This window comes from Lonchura striata, chromosome 16, assembly GCF_046129695.1.
Source record: "Lonchura striata isolate bLonStr1 chromosome 16, bLonStr1.mat, whole genome shotgun sequence".
NCBI lineage: Eukaryota > Metazoa > Chordata > Aves > Passeriformes > Estrildidae > Lonchura > Lonchura striata.
The window spans coordinates 3,643,235-3,666,090 of NC_134618.1; the positions used below are offsets into that span (position 1 = coordinate 3,643,235).

Sequence of the window (22,856 nt, forward strand, 5' to 3'; positions counted from 1 at the left end):
AGCCCCTGTCCATGTCCCTGGTGGGAGAAGAGGAGAAGCATCAGGAGCAGTGTGGGAGGGAGCCCTCTCTGAGCTGCTGTGCTGAGCCAGGAGCTCATTCTGTAGCTTTTGGCCGAGGCAGAGTCCCCTTCACTGGCTGGGTCCTCCTCAGGTGCCACACACTTGGTGCCTGCACCACCACCCCTTACAGCACCCGTTCCTCAAGCACAGTGGTGCATGAATTGCCCTGACAGTGCCCCTGTGCCTTCTCTGGGTCACCTGGGGGGTGTCACCACTGTCCCCAGGGCTGGGAGCTGCTTCTACATCCTGTGTCTTGGGAAGGAAGTTGTGGGGCAGCAGGCAGAGCGAAGAAGGGCCTGGTTTGGTTTCAAAGCCACCTTGGCCCCATCCAGAGCCTCTGTCAGGGCGTGCTGAGCGGGGCCAGCACCACATCCTGTTGCAGAGCTCTGAGGATGCTCTGAATCATCACCCAAAGCAGGAGCATCTGCCTGCTCCCCCCCTCCGCTGCTGCCAAACCACGCTGAGGCTTTGCTGTTTATTTTTAAGTGTCTGCTCAGAGTCCCGTTGCTCTGCGAGCAGGGGTGGAGAGGGAAATATCTCCATGCCTGAGGGCACTCCCAGCTCCACCCGTGTTAGAGGCACTGTGCTGTGGCCTCTCCACCAGCCCCAAAGTCATCCCCAGGCATGGGCCATGTGCAGGGGGGACCTCCTGAACCCCAGGAGATGTCTGATCACAGGAGCAATGCACACACAGTGCCTCAGGGCCTGTGTCCTGGCATCCTTCCTCCTCTCCACGTGCCCTACAGGATGTTCTGGATCCACGTGAACATGGATCTGTGCCCTGCCCACAGACAGCCCTGCCTTTGTCCAGCCCACCCCCGAGGGGACATGGGCACTGTGGGGGCTTGGATGCAGCCTCACCAACAGGTACAGGTAACACTCTTTTCTTTGGTCAAACCTCTCTAGGGAGAAAGCACAGGTGTAGCTGGACCAGGAAAACCTGGCAGAGTTTCTGGTCCATGGTGCAAAGCCAAGGTGCTTGGAACTTCTTCTGTCCATCCTCCCTCCCAGGGATCCGTGCTGGGGTTTTTGTTTCTCCCACCAGAAGCACAAGGCTGCAGGAGGGACCTGACAGTGTCCCCAGGGCTGGTCCCTCACAGAGCTGGGTCTCCCACAGGGCCAAGTGGCATGTCCCAGAGTGGGGTAAGTGACAGAAGGTGCTGGTGACAAAGCACCAGCCCAGCTCCACCTGCCCAGGTGGCTCCTGACGAGCCCTTGCAGGGTGGGAGGTGCTGTTGGAGCAGGGTCTGAGCCCACTGGTGCCAGTGGTGCTGATGCCACAGCAAAGCCCTGCTCTCCATGCTGGGAGCAGCAGCAGCTCTTGCTCATCACGCCCCAGGCAGTGGCCTGGTCAGGGAAGACACCATCAATTAAAGGAGCTCAGTGAGCAATTCACAGGAAACGTTCACCCTTTGATGTGTTCTTGTCTCTAAGTGGCCTGGGAAGTTCAATTAAGCCTTTGCAGTGCCCAGGTCTGTCTCTGATCCTTGCTGCACAGCCAGAATGAAAGGAGGTTTTGCTGCAGGTGTTCCCTGCAGCCCTGCCTCCAAAACTGGGCCCTTTGATGGGGGAAACCTGCTCCAACAGCAGAAAATGTTTGATGCTGTCCTCCGGTGCTCCTTCAAAAACCAGCAGCCGTGGGCCAGCTCGTGCAGAGGCACCTCACCAGGAGAACGAAGCAGCAGAAGGAAAAATGCAGGGAGGGGCTGGGATTTTTCTCTGGCTCCAGGAGCTTCAGGTGCAGCTCCAGGAGCACAGGGGCTGCTGCAGGCTGTGTCCTGAGGGCTGGAGAGCTGCCTGAAGGGTAAGGACCAGCCAAAGCCAGGCTCCGTAGCCCCTGCAGACACCCAGGGGTGCCCAGGATGGGACCCAGCTCCTTCCAGGGCTGCTGGCCATGGGGCTGCCCGAGGTGTCCCTCCTGCACATCCCGGGTGTGCAGCTTTGCCTGGCCGGGACCCAGCAGGGACAATGTCCCACTGGCAGCCAGAGGAGCAGGGATACAGGTTTGTGTCTGCCCTGCCTTGTCTGTGTCCCCAGGGAAACTGGGATAAGGGGCTGGAGGCTGCCCAGCCAAACTGGTCAATGGCACCTGCAAGGCCCAGGGAGGGAAATGGGAATTTTCTTGCCAAGAATTTGGCATTAACATTTTTTTTTCCCTTAGTGCAGTCCAAAGGTCCAGTCCAGGAGAAAGTCCTTTCCTCTAAGGATGTTTCGACAGCACTGATGTGTTCTTCCAGCAGCTCCAAGCCAGCTGGAACCAGCATCCCCCACATCCCACCTGAGTGTCCCTGCCCCAAACCAGCAGTGCTGGGAGCCACAAGGGCTGTGCTGGCAGGACCCACCACGAGCACGGCCAATCCTCTCCCAAATTCTGTGATTTCAGTGTCCAGCCTGTTCCAGGATTCCAACCCCAGAGAACACAGGCCTGGATGTCGCTGCTCCTGCTCATCTCTGCCTCTAATGATGTACCTGCAGTGTCACCCTGGCAGTCCAACGCGACCAGAGCAGCATCCAGAGGGAATCCAGGATGAAGGGACAGTGCTGAGGTGGCTACAGGAAGCTGTCTGCAGACAACAGCCACTTACTGCCTGCCTGACTGTTGCCCTGATTTTTTAAAGCGTTAAGTTTTCTTTTATAGTTCTTTTGAAAGTTTTAAAGTTCTCATAAAATGTCTTTAGCCTTCTGATAATGTTTACATATTTGAGAGTCAGAGTTCCCACACAATTTCATGTATAAATAGAACAGTTTACATATTTCTCTGTGAGTGGAGAGAAATGACTGATTGATCTTTGGACCAGTGCGGTTGGAGAGGTGCTAATTCCATCCTCCAATCCACGTCACCCTTGGGATTATAAATACCAGATGTTTAAATAAAACTGGGTCTTTTTCTCTTTGGAACTTACCAAGCTTCTGTGTACTCGTTTTGTGTACACAGCGACACCGGACCTTCCTCTGCCCCAGGCAGATCCATCCCCCGTGCCTCAGGAATGTGCTGAGCACCTGGGACGGGGCCGGGTCAGAGCTGGCCCACCAGGACTGCCGCAGGTGATGCCCAGCAGCTGGAAATCTCAGTCTGTCCCCCTGCAGGGGCTCGTGGGCAGATTCACCAGCAGCTTGGCACCCCGAGTGGGATTTCCCAGCTGCCAGCAGAGCCCTGGTGACCCGTCCTGCTGCCGGGGCTGGGGGTGCTGAGGTTAGACAGGCACCAAAGAGCTGGGCAAGAGCTCCTGGATGGCTGCAGGCACCCACAGGCGGAAAACACCCGGAAAGGGACTGATGTGCAGCGTTTAGATATACGGCTAAAAGCTTTTTATACTGAAAAACTGCCCGGTCACACAGCAGCAGCTCAGCCCCGTGCCCCAGGCACGCAGAAACCTCCGCCGGGCTCTCCCCGGTCCCTGTGCCACCCCCGGGCTGTCCCCGGTCCCTGTGCCACCGCCGGGCTGTCCCCGGTCCCTGTGCCACCCCCGGGCTGTCCCCGGTCCCTGTGCCACCGCCGGGCTGTCCCCGGTCCCTGTGCCACCCCCGGGCTGTCCCCGGTCCCTGTGCCACCCCCGGGCTGTCCCCGGTCCCTGTGCCACCGCCGGGCTCTCGGTGCCCGCGGGGCCCCGGGGCTCTGCGGCTCGGGGCGCGGGTGCCCAGCGCAGCCCCGCCGCCCTCCCGGCCCTCGGGGCTCCTCTCCCGCTCACCTTCGGTGCTTTTTAGTCATTTCCCCCCCCCCTTGAGCTGATCCCCCGAGCGAGCTGCCTGGAAATGAAAATATTTCCCAGGCCAGCAGCTCCGGCCGCTCCCCCCGAGCTGAGCGAATCCCGAAGGATGGAGGCTGCCACCTTTTGGCAGAATGGGAGAGACTTCACATCGTTAATTTCCGCTAATTAAAATACCTTTTATTTATTTCTGCAATAAAATACCTTCTGCGTTATTACTCAATTATGAGGCGTGCAGACTGGCAAATAACTCAGTTATCTGAGTTTACATATGACTTATATTTTTTTGGTCTGGATTTAATGCCAGCAAAATTGATTGCCAAATGTATTTTATGTCAAATTTAATCTCTTCCAGGTTTGAGTTGTGGTTTTTTGTTTCCCTGAACCCCAACCCCACTAACAGAGCAGGGACACAGCAGGGGTTAAATACGAGGTGAGGGGGACATGAAGGATGGGCTGGATGCCAGCAGTGCCAATCCTAAATCTCACCAGGAAAAAAAAAGGAAAAATCGATCTATGAGTGATTCCAAACAGCTGAAAATGAAGCTAATTTTGGAGAGGACGTCCCTTGCAGGGCACTGCTGCACCTCAGAAGCTGCAGAATGAAGGCTGATGCATTTCCTCAGCTGGCCATGCTCTGAGGATGCTTTACCACAGCTGTGCAAACAGCTGATTGAAAAGCAGATCCTCCCAGCAAACAACTTCTGCCCTTCCCACCCACGGGATCTGAGGACAGCAGCAGGAAAACTTGGGCAGGAGCTGCTCTGTACCACTCGCAGCCCCAGGGCTGCAGGGATGCTGCCAGATGGGACCAACCCAGCCTTTCTGGGCTGGCAGAGCCCCCCAAAAAGCAGCTGCAAGTTCTCCAGAAAGAATTTTTTGTGCAACATGAACATCCCGAGTGGGAGGTGTCCCCTGGCTCCCAACGGCGCCTGTTTGGCTTTGGGTAACTCTTCCACGTGGTGGCCAAAGCCTGAGGGAGGGTGACAGCCCAGGGGGTGACAGCAGCCAGGCTGTCCTGTCCCCAGCAGTCCCATGTTTATGGCTACACAGTGCCCAAAGGTGCCTGGATAAGAGCAGGGTTAGGTCTGATGCCCTGAGGCAGCCCAGGGTGCCCGGGCTCTGTGCCCACCTGGGTGCAGGGCTGAGCTCCAGCCCCCCGACCTGCTCCTGGCACACCCCAGGGCCCTGCACCACCCTTTGGTGCAGTTTTGCACCGTGCCACAGGTGAGTGTGTCACTAATCTCTTCCTTTTCTGTTGGTGGTACATCTTGGAGTTTATTTTGGATGGTTTGGGAGTTAATTAGCTCGGCAGGTGCCATTAAGGGGAGGAAAGCTGCTGCACAAGGCTTTGGGCAGGCAGGACAGCCTGGCTGTGGCTGCCTTCACACCCTGGCAGGCGAGCAGGTAAGGGGACAGGATTTGTGACATGTGCCAGGTTCCCTGGGGGGTGCCACGCTCATCTCCATCACTCCGGGCTCCACCCCCTCCTGCCAGCCTGGTGGCCGTGCCATGCCGTGCCGTGCCAGGGACCTCTGCCCATCAGCTCCCGGCCCTGCTGCCTTGGCCATCACAGCACGAGCTCTGCAGCAGCTTGTCCCCACCAGGGAGAGCCAAGTGACTTCTCCCCTTCTCCCCACACCCCTCCAAAGCCCCTCCAAGCCCCTACCTTGGCCTCGTGCCACCTTCCCCCGGTCGCTGTGTCAGCAGGGCAGCGGCGAGGGCATCCTCGTGGCCCGGGAGGATGCAGCCCCTCCGGTGTCCCGCTCAGCTCCTTATGCCCAGGGCTTTCCTTCCTCCTCAGGGATGCTGAAGCTGAAGGCAGAAGCCACCCTTCCCGCTGGTGTCCCCCGGTGGGAGCTGGGGCGGGGCGATGCTCGGGCAGCACCTGCGGAAGGTGGCTCCGGGTTCCCCGGCCGTTCCCAGCCCGGTGGCTTCTGTCTCTTTGCGTTCTCTCCGCGCCCCTTCCTGCCCTGGCTCTCGCAGATCTTCCTTCCTGTCAGCGCAGGGCTGGTGCTGTGCAAATGGGGCTGAGGGATGCGCCGAAACCCAGCGGCAGCCGGGGCTGCCCCAGTGCGGGGACATTTCCCCCGCGGCGTCCCGAAAGCCGCGGAGCCGCCCCAGCAACACCCCGAGCGCTGCGAGCGAGCTCGGAGCAAAGCCACGCGTTCAGCCCGGCCCGCTGCACAACCCCGCACTGGGAATATCCCACGGGAGAGGCTGGAGCAGCAGCTCTGCCCTTCGCTGGGTTGTGCAAAGAAATCATTCCATGAGTAAATTAAACTTGTGTCTTGAAAAAGTGGGATTAAAGGGTAGGAATAGCCTCCCTTTCCTCCAAAGGTGTTCTCCTGCCTTTGCCAAATGCTTCCTGGAATTAGGATTTGTCTCCAAAGAGCTGGATCCCATCCCACCAAGGAGCCAGGAGCATCAGGACCGGCGGGATCTCCCCTCCCCAGCTCCACACACGCAGGTGGGCTCGGTGATTATTTTCCATTTTGGTTCGACAAAACCCTCCATTTGTAAATCCTGTAAAAATTTCACTGGCATTCAGGCAAATGGTGGCTAGTGAAGCTCTCATGGTGGCGAGCTGGGGGGGTCAGGGTGGGCTCGTGGCCACTGAACTCTGCCTGGGAGGAGAGGTGGGGGCAGGCAGGAATTGGGAGCTCCAGCCACCACTTCGGGCTCTGTGTCCCCCAGCCTCGCTCTCTGCCCGCCCCAGCTGTGCCCAGCAAGGGGTTAAAACTTTTCTCTGTCGAGTTTGAGGTCTGTTGGTAATTTCCCCGTCTGGAGGGGGGTTTCAAGAGGAGCTGGCAGCTGGTAATTCCCAGCAGCCAACCTGTAGCTAAAATCCCTCGCATCCAAAATGACTGTGCAGAAACCCCAGTCAGAGCTGTGCCTCCTGCTTTCACCATTCATCATTGATCTGAATTAACACATCTGAAATGTTTCTTTGCCACTGTGAATTACACATCCCTCACGCGTTTTCTGGGTCATTTACCAGATTCAACCCCAGGTTTCTCAATGTATTTATTTACTAAACCCAACCTACGGAGTTCCCGTCAGGGTGGGTTTGTCCGCAGCCCCTCTGGAGCTGGCAGGAGAGCTGAGAAAAGGTCCAGGGTGACTCTGCTTGTTGACTGGTGCGGTTGTTGGCAGGAGGGTGCTCGGGGACAGCTCGGGGACAGCTCCTCAGACCTGCACAGAGTCTGGGGACGAGGCACCTGGGCATAACAACGGTGCCAGCTCCAGAGGGAGCAGCAGGACGAGCCTGGGGAGCAGCGCGGCTGCCACACCAAGGAAAGGTGCAAAGTCTGGGACGCTCGGGGGTCCCCGGGAGGAAGAGACACAACCCCCCCAGAGGGTGACGTGGTGGCTTTTGGGTTTTAAGCGGGTTTCCTGAGCAAGGAGCAGGCGGCTGGGACAAGGGATGGGATTGGGGTGGGATGTGTTACATTGCGCTCAGGCCATGTCTTCCCCCATTCCCCGAAACCCCTGTAACTCTGATCAAAATAAACCTAGTCCCCTCCTTCATGCCCCAACAGGGTTAGCGGAGAGCCAGAAAAGCCCTCCCTGTCCAGAGCCTAAATAAACCCCTAACATTTCCTGTTCGCTCTCTTTCCTGCGCTCTTCCTCTCAAACCATAAAATAAAGAGCTGGACAACTACACTAGAGTGAAAGCCTCTTTTAGAATCTTTACCCATCTCCTGATGTTCCTTCCCTCAAAGCCTCATATCTCTGAGCTAGCCTGATAATTTAAGGGCCGAGGGAGGGAGAAACGTCAGGGATGGGGTGGGATGGGATTGGGGATTGGGGGTGGGATTGAGGGGTGGGATTGGGGGTGGGATTGGGGGTGGGATTGGGGGTGGGATTGGGGTGGGATTGAGGGGTGGGATTGAGGGGTGGGATTGGGGGGTGGGATTGGGGGTGGGATTGGGGTGGGAGTGGAGCCTCACACCGGCGGTGGGCGGAGCTCGGCGCTGGTGGGCGGGGCCTAGCGGGGATTGACATCTGCGCCCCGCCCGGGGGGGCGTGGCCGAGCGCAGCCGGGTGGAACCGAACACGATCGGGTGGTGCCGAACAGACGAACGCACGCAGATCCGGCTCAGGCGATTGGAGGCGGGCTGGGCCGGGCTCAGCCGATTGGAGCCGAACTGAGCCGGGCGGAGCCGATTGGAGCCGAACTGGGCCGGGCTCAGCCGATTGGAGCCGAGCTGGGCCGGGCGGAGCCGATTGGAGCCGAGCTGGGCCGGGCGGAGCCGATTGGAGCCGAGCTGGGCCGAGCTCAGCCGATTTGAGCCGAGCTGGGCCGGGCTCAGCCGATTGGAGCCGAGCTGGGCCGGGCTCAGCCGATTGGAGCCGAGCTGGGCCGGGCACAGCCGATTGGAGCCGAACTGAGCCGGGCGGAGCCGATTGGAGCCGAACTGGGCCGGGCTCAGCCGATTGGAGCCGAGCTGGGCCGGGCGGAGCCGATTGGAGCCGAGCTGGGCCGGGCGGAGCCGATTGGAGCCGAGCTGGGCCGAGCTCAGCCGATTGGAGCCGAGCTGGGCCGGGCACAGCCGATTGGAGCCGAGCTGGGCCGGGCTCAGCCGATTGGAGCCGAGCTGGGCCGGGCACAGCCGATTTGAGCCGAGCTGGGCCGGGCACAGCCGATTGGAGCCGAACTGAGCCGGGCGGAGCCGATTGGAGCCGAACTGGGCCGGGCTCAGCCGATTGGAGCCGAGCTGGGCCGGGCGGAGCCGATTGGAGCCGAGCTGGGCCGGGCTCAGCCGATTGGAGCCGAACTGGGCCGGGCTCAGCCGATTGGAGCCGGGCTGGGCCGGGCTCAGCCGATTGGAGGCGAGCAGCCGAGGTGAGGAGCCGTGTGAGGGAAGACGTGCCCGGTGCCCGGGACCGGCGATGGCCCCGCGGCCGCCCCGCTCTCTGCCCTCCTCCCTGCCCTCCTCCCTGCCCCCCTCCCGGGGCCGAGCCGCGGCCGTGCGACCTCGCTGCTTCTCGCCCCGTCAGAGCCCCGGGACCGCCCGCGCTGCTGCATGGCCGGGAGGAAGCTGATCGTGGTGTTCGGGGCCACCGGTGAGTGCTCGGGGCGGAGGCGCCGGTGGTGCCCGAGCGGCCGGGGTGAGGAGGGTGAGCGGCGCGGGGAGCGCTCGGCGCTTGCGGCCGCTGCGCCCCGGAGCCCTGAGCGGCCGCTCCCGCGGGGCCCAGGGCGGCAGCGTGGCCCGGGCGCTGCTGGGCGATGGCGCCTTCAGGGTGCGCGCGGTGACGCGGAGCCCCAGGAAGAAGCCGGCGGAGGAGCTGAGGCGCCGCGGAGCCGAGGTGGTGAAGGCAGATCAGGACGATGAGGCATCGCTGGAGCGGGCCCTGGCGGGTGCCTACGGAGCTTTTATTGTCACCAACTTCTGGGAACACTGCAGCAAGGAGAAGGAAATCGAGCAGGTACATGTCCTGACATTAACTGGGACCACGTGCGGAATGATCTGGCAGGGTGGGTCATGAGGAGCAGCAAAGTGGGGACTGCTCTTGGAGCGTCCGTGGCAGCCCTGATAGTTTGAGTGGCCAGTCCTTTAGACCCCAAGGCCTCACAAACACCAGGTCCCAGTTCTTGCAAAACCAGGATTTGATCTCTGTTCCCTCGCAGTTGCATGGCTCCAGGGTCTGTTGCCTTCAGGAAATTGATAAATTTGTTCCAGAGAGCACCCAGGAGTTGGAGTAGCAGGAGTGGGAACACTTGGCTCCTCATCCCAGGGCAGAGCTGGGACAGTTGCTGCCTGCAGACCTGTAACCCTCTGTGCTTGCAACTGTGGGGCCAAAATCTTGCAGTATCAGAGATCCCAAGGGTGGTGTTCATGCCTGGACAGATACTGCAAGGTGGCAGAGTTGCCACACCTGGATGGCAACAAACAAAGATAAGACAGTTTAGGGCAGGTATGTTGGCCAGGCTGGTGCTTTGTGCTGGTGCTTGAGTGTTTGATGGAGCAGCGAGCTCCAAAGCTGGAGGATGTGTGGTCTTCTGAAGTAGAACAGGTAAGGAGGGAATTCAGCTCCTCCTGGACAACTCACTATGCTTGTAGCTGAGGGCTGGTGGGAGTTGGATCCTCCCCAGAGGGAAGGGGGGATGTGGGGATGATGGGGATGTCCCATTCCCCTCTTCATGGCTGGTTTCTCCCTTGGCCCAGGGACAGCGTCTCGCTGACGTGTCCAAGCGCCAGGGTCTGCGCCACGTTGTGTTCAGCGGCCTGGAGAATGTGCACCAGCTGACAGGGGGCCGGCTGGAGGTGCTGCACTTCGATGGCAAAGGTGTGGTGGAGGAGTACTTCCAGAAAATTGGGGTTCCCACCACCATCATCCGGCTGCCGTTCTACTTTGAGAACTTCCTCTCCATCTTCAAGCCGCAGAAGGCCCCGCAGGGAGACACCTTTGTCCTGGGTAAGAGGAGCTCTTGCTCTGTGGGTCACTGTCCTGTGACTGTCCTCATCCGCTCCCACCGTGCTGGTGGAGAGACTGCCAGGGCTGTGGGCTGGTAGGGTGACGAGGTCTCTACCAGCTTGACCACAGCAAGCTGCATTATGGTCTTCAGGCCTGTTTGGTGGCCTGCAGGAAGTCACAGGGATTCTGGGCCTATTTGTGGTGCTGAGGACTGTTCTGCAGATCCCAGAGCAGCTCTGGACACCCCAAGAGCATTTGGCATGGTGGAGGTTGTGGGGCTGCAGACATCTCACAGTGCTGCTCTGGTGTCAAGGTCTCTTAGCTCACCCCTGCTCTCGTGCCTTGCCATGCTGATGAGCGCTCTCATCCCTCCCTCACCTCGTGTCCAGAGACAGCTGAAAACTCCACTGTACCTCCTCAGAGCTGGGCTGCACTTCAGCTGGGATCAATCTCTCCACACAGAGCTGCCCATGGGGGACACCCCCATGGATGGGATGGCTGTGGAGGACCTTGGGCCCGTTGTTCTTGGCCTGCTGAAGTCCCCAGGGGAGTACATCGGCCAAGTGATAGGACTCAGCACGGGCAAGCTCACCGAGGCAGAGTATGCTGCCATCCTCTCCCAGCAGACGGGCAGGACTGTGAGAGCCAGCAAGGTAGGAGGTATCTCTTGGTGTAGGTGGTGGTCTTGAGGGACTCACAGCTCGTTTTGGTACAGCCTAGCACCGACACTGCCTTGTTGGTATTGTCACTGAGCTCATGCCTGTGGAGCACACAGATGTGCCTGGGCAAGTCTGTGCCTGGTTCTGAGGGATAGCTGAGCTGGGAGGTCTCCAACAGACACAGGGATGGGCACCTACACAACAGATTTCTGCTGGGTGCCCTTCCCTTCAGCAGGGCTTCCCCCAGGGCTTTGCTGCGTCACCATTACAACAGATCTGGCCTCTGTGCTGTCACTGTTAACAAGGCCCCTGACCACTCCCTGCCCCTTCATGATTTATTTTTAAACTTTGTTTGCATTTCACAGTTGTGCCTCAGGCAGCCAATACAATGAATGAGGGATATGGTGCATTTCATTAGAAACAAGTCTCCTCTGATGCTCTCTGCAGGTTCTCCCCTCCCAGAAGTGAACCAAACCTTTTGATTCAGGCAGGGAAGGATGTCGGGTGGCAACCTGAATTGCCTCCTGGACCACCCAGTTTCTAGAACCCCTCAGCCATAGCTGTGGTGTGAGGAAGGGCTCCCTCAGAGCTGCTCCAGATGTTGGCCAGCTGTGTGCCAGACCTGGGTGCTGGCTGAGCTGTTCCTGCCAGGCAGGGCTGCATCCTTTGCCCACGCCCAGCAGAAGTGCCTTGCAGAACCCTCTGCACCGGTGGCAATGCTGTGACAGGCTGCTCTACCAGAGCCCTCATCACATCCCCTCAGAGGCTGCGGGGAAGCCCCAGCAGCCTCCGAAACACTGTTTTTTTCCCCAATTCTGTTGGCAGATCTCCCCTGAGGAGTACGAGAAGCAGGACTTCCCTGGGGCCAAGGAGACGGCTGCCATGTTCCATTTCTACGCCCTAAAGCCAGACCGCAGCGTGGCCCTGACCATGAAGCTCAACCCCCAGGCCCGCACCTTCCACCAGTGGGTGGGGGACAAGAAGAATGCCTTCTGAGCCTCCCCTCCCTCCCTGGTTTCTGCAGCAGAAGGGGGACCTGGCTGAGGAGGTGAAGTGCCCTGAGCCATGCTGCCTTCCCAATAGTGCCCCAGGGAGAGGCTGGTCCTGCCCCAGCTGAGGAGAGCTTGGCCCAGTGTGTGTGCAGCGTGGTTGGGAAGATTTAGGCAGCTAGAACAAGAGGAAGAGCTGGACAGCACAGGCAGAGGGGTGGCAGAAGCACTGCCTTTGCACTCTGTCCTCAGGGAGGTGTTGCTTTAGTCATTGTGGGGGTTTTAGGGTGGTGGGGGCTAGTTTTCCTAGGATCACCTCCTTCCCCAGGCAGCTCTGAGCATGTGGCAGCAGGTGAGGTGCCATAGGCTGAAGGTGTGTAACCCAGGGCCCCAAAGGCAGGTATCCACGGCAAGGGCTGCTGCAGGCTTCTCAGCAAACAGAAGACAAGGATTTCTCCATGGATCCATGGTTTGAGCACTGCAGGTGAGCCACTGGAGAGAATTAAAGCTTAGTGTCACCCCAGCAAGAGGGACTGCAGTGACTTCTTGTGAGTGTAACACGAAAGCTGAGCCTGATTCCTCATCATGCAGCTCTGGCCCTGGTCCTTGGGCTCCTGGAGCTAACTTCAGTCACTGTGCCAAGGAGTGGGGATAAAACTCTACTCTTTCTACACTGTCCAAGGTTCAGTGGAAAAGCCCCTTCCCCCTCACATGCCTAAAATACTGCTCAGATAGGGCAGCTTTGTGTTCAGAGTCAATCCCAGCCCCCAGCAATGCTTGAGCCATCCAACCCTGTCCCTTCCTTGTTTCAGAGACCTTCATTCCTGTTACTAGGGGAGGGAAAGGGGGTAACAGAGCATGTGGAACAGTAGACAAGGCAGCAAGGCACAGCACATGTTAAATATCTTTATGAAGTCCATCTTATTTACATGGGTACAGAATCACTTTACAGAAGTTTAATCAGGAGGCAACGCGTGCTTTATTTCAGCAAATTAAGAAGGGCAAGACTACAGCATGTCCCTGTTGAACTGGTGTTGAACTGATTAGTATGTGGGCTGATGGTACCTGCACAGTATCACAAACACAGCAGGCTACAGTAACCATGGAATACTCACTGCAAGAGCTCAGCTCCATCTGGAGGGAGTGATCCACCTCACTTGCACTCTCACACAAGTAAAACAACGATGCTTTGACCAATCCTTTACGCTATGGGTGTTGCACTAAAGTAATAAAAGATTTTTGTCCCCAACTGGCAAAGGGCTCAGTGATTGACTTGTACCAGTCCAGAAGCGACAGCAGCTGTGTGGTAACTTTAGTTATTTGGGGGATAAACTTGAGGCAAAGTGCAGATTCCATCACTGCTCTGTGCAGGCAATCAGCAGGATAGAGAAAGCCCAGGGCTGTGAGGGAGCCAGGCCAGCTGGGCTCAGACAACGCCCAGCCACAGGGAGATTCCACGTGGAGCTGTGCAGGGCAGCAGGGCTGTCGTGAAGACAAGGTTAGACCTTCCTGACCCACCAGGTCTCCTGGAGAGTTCACCAAGCACACCTGGCATTCCAAAGGGCACCTGAGTGAGCAGCTGGTGTGCTTGGCCTCCACACAGCATATTGCTGCTCTGTGCTGGACTATTTGTTTCACATTTCCTCTGGTTTGGATTCTAAGTAATACTTTAGCTTTTACCAAATAAGCTTCCAGCAGCAGTAAGGTTGTGGAGCAGCCTCCAGAGAGCCACCCTTCTGCTAAGATGGTGTTTTCTTTCATTGCCAGTTGTTAGGACAGTAGTGGGGTTTGTGTTGGTGCCTCTGTGATCCATGGCCTCTCCAGCTGGGATTCTTGCTGTGCTGCTGCCATCCTGTGTTCTCCAGAGCCTGACTGCCAGAAAGATTCACCCCCAACTGCACAGATGACCTGCTGCTGCTGGCTCCTAGTTCCCAGTAGAACGCTTTCCTGCAGTTGAAGTGAGAGGAAGGTTACAATTTCCTGGCTGTATCAGCACACAGCCCACTCTGTGAGCACCTCCCCTCCTGACCTGCTGTCACACTGTCAGCCCTACAGCACAGCCAGCTTTGAAGCCTACAGAGATGCAAAGCTGAGCCACTGGGATCCCAGACTCTGTCTGCTGTAGATGATTGCAAGTCTTGGTGCTCCCTCATAACAGGTCAGCACCAACTGAAGCACCTGAGTTACACTGCAGTGATGCACGGTGGGGTTTGCTGTGCTGTGACAAAGGCTGGCTCCTCCCTGGTGCTGTAAGCCCACGGCAGGGGTGAATCCAGCACCAGTGACTCTGCAGCCCAGATTTGTGTGGCAGAACCCGGTCCCAGTGGGACCAGCTCATGGGACCACTGTGCTTGGAACTGAACACAGCTCCAGCAGCAGAGCCGCAGGGGAAGGCAGCCACCTCCCCAAGGGTGCACCCAGCATCTGTGCTGCACTTTGCTGCAGCAATAATGCACTTTAATCCCTGGCTTGTTGCTCCAGGTCCCAGGGGACAGCTAGGGCTGTGCACACCCGCGCTGGAAGGCCTGAGGCTGAGAAGCAACGCTGCGCTATTGTGCTTCCCCCTCCCAAGAAGTGCTCAGTGTGGGGGAAAGATGACAGTGAAACACAAGAGGCCTCCTACCTCGGATGGGGTGTCAGGAGGTAAACATTTTCTTAAGTTTGGAAAGGAATCCCTCCTTGTTCTCCTGAGCCTCAGGCCTATCCCCGCCTGCGTCAGCGCTAGCCGTGGCCCTGCCACCTGGACACAAACAGCAAAGGGCTGCAGTCAGAGACATCTCCCACCAGGACCAGAGGGGTGTTTTAGACAGGGAATGGCCAAGAGAAAGCAGCTGGTTGTGCTGCTCCCTCATGTCCAGGGCTGCACCTGGCAGCCAGCCACAGGACTAGACCCCTTGCAGTGGAAGCACTGGAGAGCCTGGATCCCACAAGTGGGAAAAGCCAACCATGAGCTCAGGTGCTGAGCTGTTCCCTTCCCCTCTCCCCAGCCCTCCATCTGGCAAGGGAATTCTTGTGCTGCACAACTGAGTCAGGAGCCCCACAGGCTTTGGAAACAAGTACTTGGATCTGAGAGTCTGCCACTAAAAACAAGTGGTGAACTCAAATGACAGCCAGCCACTATTTTACAGGGTTAAAAAAATCTATACTGGTAGTCCCTAAAACAAGTTCTTCCTGTTTCAAGGTTGTGTCCTTGCAAAGCAGTGCAAAACCACACCAGGAGCCTGATTTATGTCACTGCAAGCAATGCTCAGACACTATCAAGCAGAAAATGAACTCGTGTAAAATGAAAAAGACTACATGTATTTCACTCCAGATAAGGAATGTTAAAATTGTCCTTTATGAATAGGTCCTGAGAACTTGTTTGTCCCTCGGAAGTGGTTATAATGAAAACAAAGGAGACCTCTTTGCTAAACTGCTTTTTTCTACAGTAAAACCATCAATAACAGGATCCCAAACACCTCCTCAAGCTTTCTTTGTGCACAGAGAACAAGGAGTCTGCTGCTCCCCAGCCTCCCAGGGCTGAGTGCTGATGCAATGGGATGAAATCCCGAGGCAGGACACGCCTCCCCCAGCACAGCCTGTCTCTACACTGCAACCTACTGGCGTTTTAACTCACCTTGCTGCTTCATCATGGTAAAAACTGGCAGGTTTGCTTTTTAAAAAATTAGTTTGAGGAGGTTTTTTTTCTTCCTCTTTGGCACACAAATGCCTTTTAAAAACTGGAATGGAAATTCAGTGCCCCAAGCTCTCTGCCTTCACCCAAGGCTGACTATAATATAGGAAAGGCTTATTTTCTGTTTGTATAATTACTATAAAACAGAACACTGGGAAGTATTTGGCAGAGCCTGCACTTAAGCCTATATTCCTCACACTTTGGCATGTAGTAGAGCAGATCCTGGGATCATTCAGCAGCTCAAAAAGGCTCTCACCTTGGCCTAGTCATAAATGCTCTGTTGGGTTTCAAACCAAAACCAAACACCAACAGGCTTTAAGAAGTTCATTGTTTCAATTAAGCAAACAAAAAACTGCTTTCCAGAGAGACAAAGCTCCTTCCTTACTATTTTACCATGTGTTGTGCCTTTAGCTGCTGCCTCTTCCAAGCACCTCAGGCCTGAAACTTAAAACACAATTGCTGAATCTCAATTTTCCATCTGGAGCTGGAGAGCAGCTCCACAAAGCTCCCAGCTGCCTTCATTCCTCCATCGTGCTGGACACTGTCCACTGTCCAGAGCTGACACTGCCACCAAGGGACACTCCCAGCCCAGGTTTCCCCACACACACAGAGCTCAGCCCCAACAGAAACCCCTGTCAGCATTCCAGGAGAAGCAGCCCTGCTGTGCTCACAAGCACACTGGATTGGGATCACACAAGAAATGGGCCTGAAGCACATTTGCTTTCCTGCCTCAAGGCAAGTCCTGGCACAGGGGAAGCAGGGAGCAGGAGGCATCCATCAGCACAGCTTGTCTGGACCCTGAAGTACTCAGTGCCTGCTCTCTGTTCACACATGGATTTGCCCAATAAGTACTGGAACAGAGCTTCCTGGGAAGAGGCTGCCTCCCTGCTGTGTGCTACAGCCTGTCAGTATCACGTTAGCACTACTTCTGTTAAAGCAGGCTGTGCTGCCACGGGCCTGATGGTGAGCCTGGCTCCCAGGAGTGCTCAGGGAGCACTGTGCACTCCCCCAGCAGCTGCCCAGGGCAGGGGCAGGAGCTGCCCTGCTCACCTGACGCTGTGTTGGTGACCCCGTTCACGGTGCCGTCCACGTCGGCCTCGTCCTCGGCGTAGCTCATCATTAAGGCTCGCTGGCGATCCGTCAGCCTCCTGTGGCACCAGGACACGGGGTCAGGGATGGCCTGGGGTCCCACAGCCTCCCAAACCTCCCCCAGCAGCACCCACCAGGGGCAGGGACTGGACTTGTGTACGAATACACCAGGAATCCACTTGCTCTTTAAATAAGCCATCTATAAGGAATGATCTCTAAAGAATTCTCAGTGGAAAAGGAGACATAGGACCCACTGCATTTCACCTCATAGAATTTTCACAACTTCTAAATAACACTTTTTGCAAAAAGTTTTAAAAGATTTCACAGGAAGTTGTTTTAGCTCCACTTACTGAGGAACTTTTATCTTTATGTGGATGTAGTGGTCTCCATAGCCATAGCTGTTCACCTTGGGAATGCCTTTCCCACTCATTCGAATTCTCTGGTCTGGCTGAATACCAGGGGGTATCTATAAACACAAAGGTGTCACATTTATTACTCTAATTAAACATTTATATAATAATTACACATCTATAGAAATTATCTGCTTCTCCAACAAGCTTCAAAGTAGGATGGGAGAGCCCTTATATGCTCATGCATTGAGACACATCCCTAAGCTAAACCAGTAATGATGGAAAAGCTTATGAAGGAGTAAAGAACCTGACAGAGCCTGTAGCCCTCAGATGGGGCTGGCCCAGCAATTCCTTTCCTTCCCTGTCCATACACAGCAACAGGAAAGAAGCTGTGACCAGGCAGGTCACAAACTATCCAAGGCTCAGTCCCGACGGAGTCTGAGATGCAATACTGGCAGACTTGGGAGATTTTGCCCACCTTTGCAGGCAAGGAGAAGCCTTTGTGCCCCACTGATCCATGCCCAGAATACTGGCACTCACCGTGATGTTGATTGTCTCATACAAGCCTTGACACCGGGCTGTGCCTCCCAGCACGGCCTGAGCTATTGAGATCAGCAGATCCGAGTGGATGTCGGCTCCGTTTCGTCGAAACACAGAGCTCTTCTGAACCTGCAGGGCAGCAAAGTTCCAAAGAGCAGTGAGCACACCGTGCTCTCCTGGTAAACTGCTCCCAAGGGTCTCAGGAAAAAAAACATACCATCCCCAAACAGCATGGCTCAGAACTGTGAGCTAATATTTGGTGTTCTAGTAAAACACAGATATTGAGATAACTGATTTAGCCAAAGGATTGGAAGGATCCCTGCTTACTGCCTCAGGAACTCCCTCCCCTAACCCTGCTGTTAGTTTATCCATGTCACTACAGTCCTGCAGAGACAGACACTGCCTTGTCCAGCACCCTGTACAGGGGAAAGACAAAAGTGAGAAGGAAATGAAGCAGCTTTCCAGTGGCCTCACAAGCTGGAACAGAACTAAACCCTACTGCACCATGAAAGAGGTGCTGAAAAACTTTTCTCCTCAACAGGGATGCGTGTGGCAAGATTCTGACAGGAGAAGAGGCCCAGCTACAGCACAGGTGCAAAGCAGCCCTGAAGGTGGATCTGCAGAAGGACACTTCACCAGGCAGCCTCCTGCAGCACCTCCCACACCTCTCCTCAGCTCTGCCACCCCTGCCAGCAGGCAGCTCCCTCACATTTCCAAGTCAAAAATTCAAGGCATGAGGAAGCTACTCTGCATTTTGATTCACACCATCCTAAGGGCCTGGTCCTGGAACAACCAGCAATTCTTTGTGAACAGATTCAAAGTTACCCTCCTTGCTACAATGCAGATCTCCTGCTGTCTCAGAAAGTTCACAGGGATCATGTTACCTCAGCTGTTCCAAAGGATCACTGGCTCTTCCTCCTCTGCCCATTCTGCAGTCCTTTCCAAGGCAGTTGAGAAGGGAACGACCAACTTACATAATGAACCAGCTTGGAATACATACCCTGAATGTAATGAAAATTTCTTTCTTCCCCACAGGCATCCGAACTGTCTGCCCGTCCTCAACACCTGCAGTCAAAACAGGAGGGAATGTGACCTTGGGTTATAACCCACGTGTGACATGGATACCTACAACTCCTGCCAGTCCCAAGAGCTGGCCACCACAGCCCAAAGGAGGAGGGGTCAGCACATGTTGATACCTCTGAGGTGATGTCTATGCCCCCAGCATGTTTGTTACTTCAATATTTACAGAATTCTCTATGCATTCTTCAAATGCATTGGATTAAGGTACACAGCAGCCTCCACAAACTGCAGGAAAATTACAGGCTGTTTATCCAGGGTCTCAAAGAATCAAGTCTTAGTCCCACCACTGAATTCTCCTCTCTGGTGAGGAAGACAATCAGCACATCCCTCTGAGCCAAGCCAAGGCTTTCAGGACTCCCACCCTCTCCCCAGGCTTCAAGAACAAATTAAAGACCCATGGCAACAAAACCTTTGGAGATTCACCCTTCAAAACCTGCCTAGGAGGACCCAGGCAAGAACCAAAGCTCAGGGAGGGCAGAGCAAACACTTATATCCATGGCCAGAAGATCCATCTCCTCACTAGCCCGTTCCATTGCCGAGCTCTCACCTGCTTAGCTTTAAAGATAATTTCTCTGCAGCAAAAAGTCTTACACTGTTCCCCCATTTGTACCAACAGAGGCAGTAAATAACCACAGTTCTTTAAGAGAGAGCAGCAGACAGGTACAACACTGACCAGCTGGCACAGGAACCATCACTGTCTTCTTCTGCTTGGTCTGCCCCGTGCCCCGGCACACGACGCAGGGCGTGGTGATGATGGAGCCGCGGCCGCCGCAGCGCCGGCACGTGGAGCGCATCACGAACGGGCCCGTGTTGATCGTCTCCTGGGGTGGAACAAACACACATTGGGCAGTGATGAGTACTGAGATGGGGCTTCTCACACAGCACTTTTGAGCTCTGATGACACCCACACCCTGTCAGGACAGAGATACCGCTCAGCAAGGGCTGGAGCAGAAAGCTGGCTCTGAAATCCACTCACCATCACATTCTTATTTCCACTGAACACCACCACTACTACAAGTGTCAGGTGGTGAGGGCAAGGGAAACACACCATCCTTGAAGTCTAGGCTTTAATGTACAAGAAGGAACAAAGCTCCTTAGAGTGCTACAAACGTCTGTGTTCAGATGAATCCAAGGACAATCCATTTACATGGATTACTGCCAGTGTCCAAGAAAACCTTATGGTGACTAAGCCCTGGACTGAACCACTGAAGCACACAAGGAATCAGATGCATGGAAAACCAAAGCCTGCAGCTCCATCATTACCTGCATCTTCTTATTTTATGATTACCCTTAGGTTTTCACCACCTTCCTCCAGCCCGCAAGTCAAAAGATACTAATTTATTGCCTGAGGAATTTCAGAGCTATTACATGATATTCATATGGTTTGTGGGATGTGCAGTAGCAGAGGATCCAGCCTGAAGGCTCATGCTTTCAGCTGGGCACAGCACTTTAACACAAAGAAAATCTTCCTAGTGCCTACTAGCATCAAGCTGACACTAACTCAGCTTTGCCCAAGATAGGCTGATGAGTGTGGTGAGAATTTTTCACCATGGAATGAAGTGACCCTCCCCAGGAAGGGAAAGCACAGAACTGGTGTGCTGCTCAGCACTTACCATGCCCGTGCCATTGCAGTAGTGACAGCGCTGAGCTTTGGTGCCAGGTTCGTGTCCTTTGCCATCACAGCGCACACAGGAGTCCTGGATGTTCACCACAATCTCCTTGTTAACACCTTTTGCAGCTTGGGTGAATGTCAGTTCCATGATATACTGCACAGGAAACATGGATATAGATCCATGACTGAGGTTTGACAAGGAGACTGAGAAGAGTTTAGGCTAAATACTAAACAATGCTAAAAATAATTCTAAAAATTCTCAGTTAATAATGCTAAAAGTTCTCAGTAAAGATGACTGATCAAAATACGAAATTCTCCTTATATGATAAAGGTCATTTTTAGTAAAACCAAGAATACCCAACACCAAACATTTCTGAAGACAACACATGAATCATCAACACTTAAGGAGCATTTAGCTGCAACACGAAGAACAAGACAGATTTTATTATGGGCCTCACTGCAACATGAAGCTAATTAAGTTGCAAAATTAAGCCAATTAAGCAGCAGCCAAACATATTGCTGGAAGGCCTGGTTTATAGCTACAAGGTATTTTGTGGGTTTTAGCATAACAGATCAAAGGAGGCATAGGTAAATCAAGCTGCAGCAGAAACGATGCCTCTCCAGCGATGGAACAAGTCAGCAGTACTGGGTGATGTCAGTAAACACCAGAGAAGTAGCTCAAACCCAGAAAAAATATCCTGTCTGGAGGTGTGGGGTGTGTTCCTGCACAGCTTAGCAAAACTAAGAGACTCTGCCCATGCCATGGGACACTCACACACTGACATCCCCAGAAATAACTCCTCACTGAAGCTCCCACAGCTTGCAACAGAAGCCGGGGAGAGACACTACTTTCATACCTAATTAAAGGCACCTCCTACCTCCTGTGGCTGGTCAAAGACAGTCTGAAAATCGCCAAAAGGTGATCCCGAGAACTCCCCAAAGATCTTCTTGAAGAGCTCCTCGGGGTCGATGGAGGGGCCGCTGCTCCAGTACTGCCGGCCCGCGCCAGCCCCGGCCCCGGCCGCGCCGGCCTCGAAGCTCGCCGTGCCGTAGGCATCGTACTGCTTCCTCTTCACCTCGTCACTCAGCACCTGCGGCGAGGAACGCGCCTCAGGGCAACTGCGGGGCCCAGGAGAATCCCTGGCTCTGGGCTCAGACCTTCCACAAGGTCTCACCCAGCTCTCGGCACCACAGGAGTTAGGGACAAGCTGCTGCTTCCCCGGTGTTTCTTGGCTCATCAACAGAAAAATTACAAGATTTTACTACTTTATAAAAAACAGCAATAACTTACACTAAGCAGCTGATCATTATTATATCAGCTAAAGAGTGCTGGAATCCAAAAACAGGGCTGGGGGAGCACAGTGAAAGTCCCTCTGGACTTTTGGTTTGATTACTTAAACTGATAATAATTCCACAGAAGTGACATCTATGCCAGTCACTGCTAAGGAAGGGGAAAACTGAAAAAGCCCAAAGCAGCTAAATCAGATACTTGGACCAAGTAATGTCTCGGGACAGAGGTGCCCCAGATTGAAGTGCATCAAAAAGCAGCCAAGTTTTTACAGGAAACGTCTGCCCTCATCCACCCTCTAGTTTTTCCTCCTCATCACAACAAAATCTTGCTATTACCTCGTAGGCTTCTGCCAGCTGAGAGAACTTCTCCTTCGCTTTGGGATCATCCTTGTTTGTGTCAGGGTGGTATTTCTTTGCCAACTAAAAAACAAAACCCAACCATTAGGGACAGGCAGGAGTTATTTACTTAAGCATATCTCACATGCCAGGAAAAACACATCGGGCAGAGCCTGGCATTCACTAGATGCATTCCTAGGGATCTAAAACTCTTCATTTTCATTTATCAACCCAAAACAAGTAACTACAGGAGCTGCTCCTTATCTTCTCAGCAATCCCAGATCCTTCTAGAAGCGATGACAGCACAGGCAGACCAGGCTTTGGAAGCGATCCCCAAGGCCATGTGCTGAGCTTTCCCGCTGTCTCTAGCGGCTGCAAACACGGGATGGATTTGTTCCCTGCCCCAGCGAAGGGGCAGCGCCGGCTCCTCTCGCTGCCCGGGGGCGCAGGCCGGCGGCTCCCGGCGCACCTGGTAATAGGCCTTCTTGATCTCCTTCTGCGTGGCGGTGCGGGGCACCCCCAGCACCTGGTAATAGTCCTCCTTGGCGCGGGCCGCGCTGCTGTGGAAGGCGGCGGCGGCGGCGGCGGCAGCGCGTTTCGTCCCTGCGGGAGAGGAGGGAGAGTGGCCGCCGTGAGGGCCGGGCCGGGCCGGCCGGAGCAGGGGACGCACCGGGGGGAAAGACCCGCGCCCCCCCCGCTCACCAGCGGCGCAGAGCCCGGCGCGGAGCAGCAGGAGGCGGCGCGGGCCGCGGGCGGGCGGGGCGCGGAGCCCGCGGAGCAGCAGCAGCAGCGGCGGCCGCGCGTTCCCCGCCCCGCGCCCCGCGGCCGCCCCGACCCAGCGCGACGCGCACCCGGCCGCCATCTTGGCCCGCGCGCGGCGCTGCGCCTGCGCACCCTGCGGCGGGGACGGGCCGCGCATGCGCACGGCGCCGCGGCCGCGGCTGCCCCGTGCTTGCGCATGCGCGGGGCTCGGCGGGGCCGCGGGGACGGAGCGGGAGGGGACGCGGGGCGGGGACGCGGCCGGGACAGCCGGGCACTGCCCCCTGCC

General features: G+C 55.6%; 2 protein-coding genes across 2 annotated transcripts; one reads left to right on the forward strand and one right to left on the reverse strand.

Annotated features, from left to right (window-relative positions):
* Positions 1–8,797: 8,797 nt before the first annotated feature.
* On the forward strand, positions 8,798–13,087 carry NMRAL1 (NmrA like redox sensor 1). Its single transcript, XM_021540773.2, has 5 exons — positions 8,798–8,837; positions 8,875–9,200; positions 9,941–10,190; positions 10,653–10,843; positions 11,675–13,087. The coding sequence occupies exons 1-5, from the start codon at positions 8,798–8,800 to the stop codon at positions 11,843–11,845; spliced, it is 978 nt and encodes a 325-aa protein (XP_021396448.2). The 3' UTR covers positions 11,846–13,087.
* Positions 12,731–22,670, reverse strand: DNAJA3 (DnaJ heat shock protein family (Hsp40) member A3). Its single transcript, XM_077786799.1, has 11 exons — positions 22,511–22,670; positions 22,278–22,411; positions 21,809–21,892; positions 21,061–21,273; positions 20,184–20,336; positions 19,244–19,391; positions 18,491–18,555; positions 17,491–17,619; positions 16,951–17,066; positions 16,562–16,659; positions 12,731–13,785 (listed from the first exon to the last, which is right to left on the reverse strand). The coding sequence occupies exons 1-11, from the start codon at positions 22,668–22,670 to the stop codon at positions 13,763–13,765; spliced, it is 1,323 nt and encodes a 440-aa protein (XP_077642925.1). The 3' UTR covers positions 12,731–13,762.
* Between the last annotated feature and the right edge of the window lie 186 nt (positions 22,671–22,856).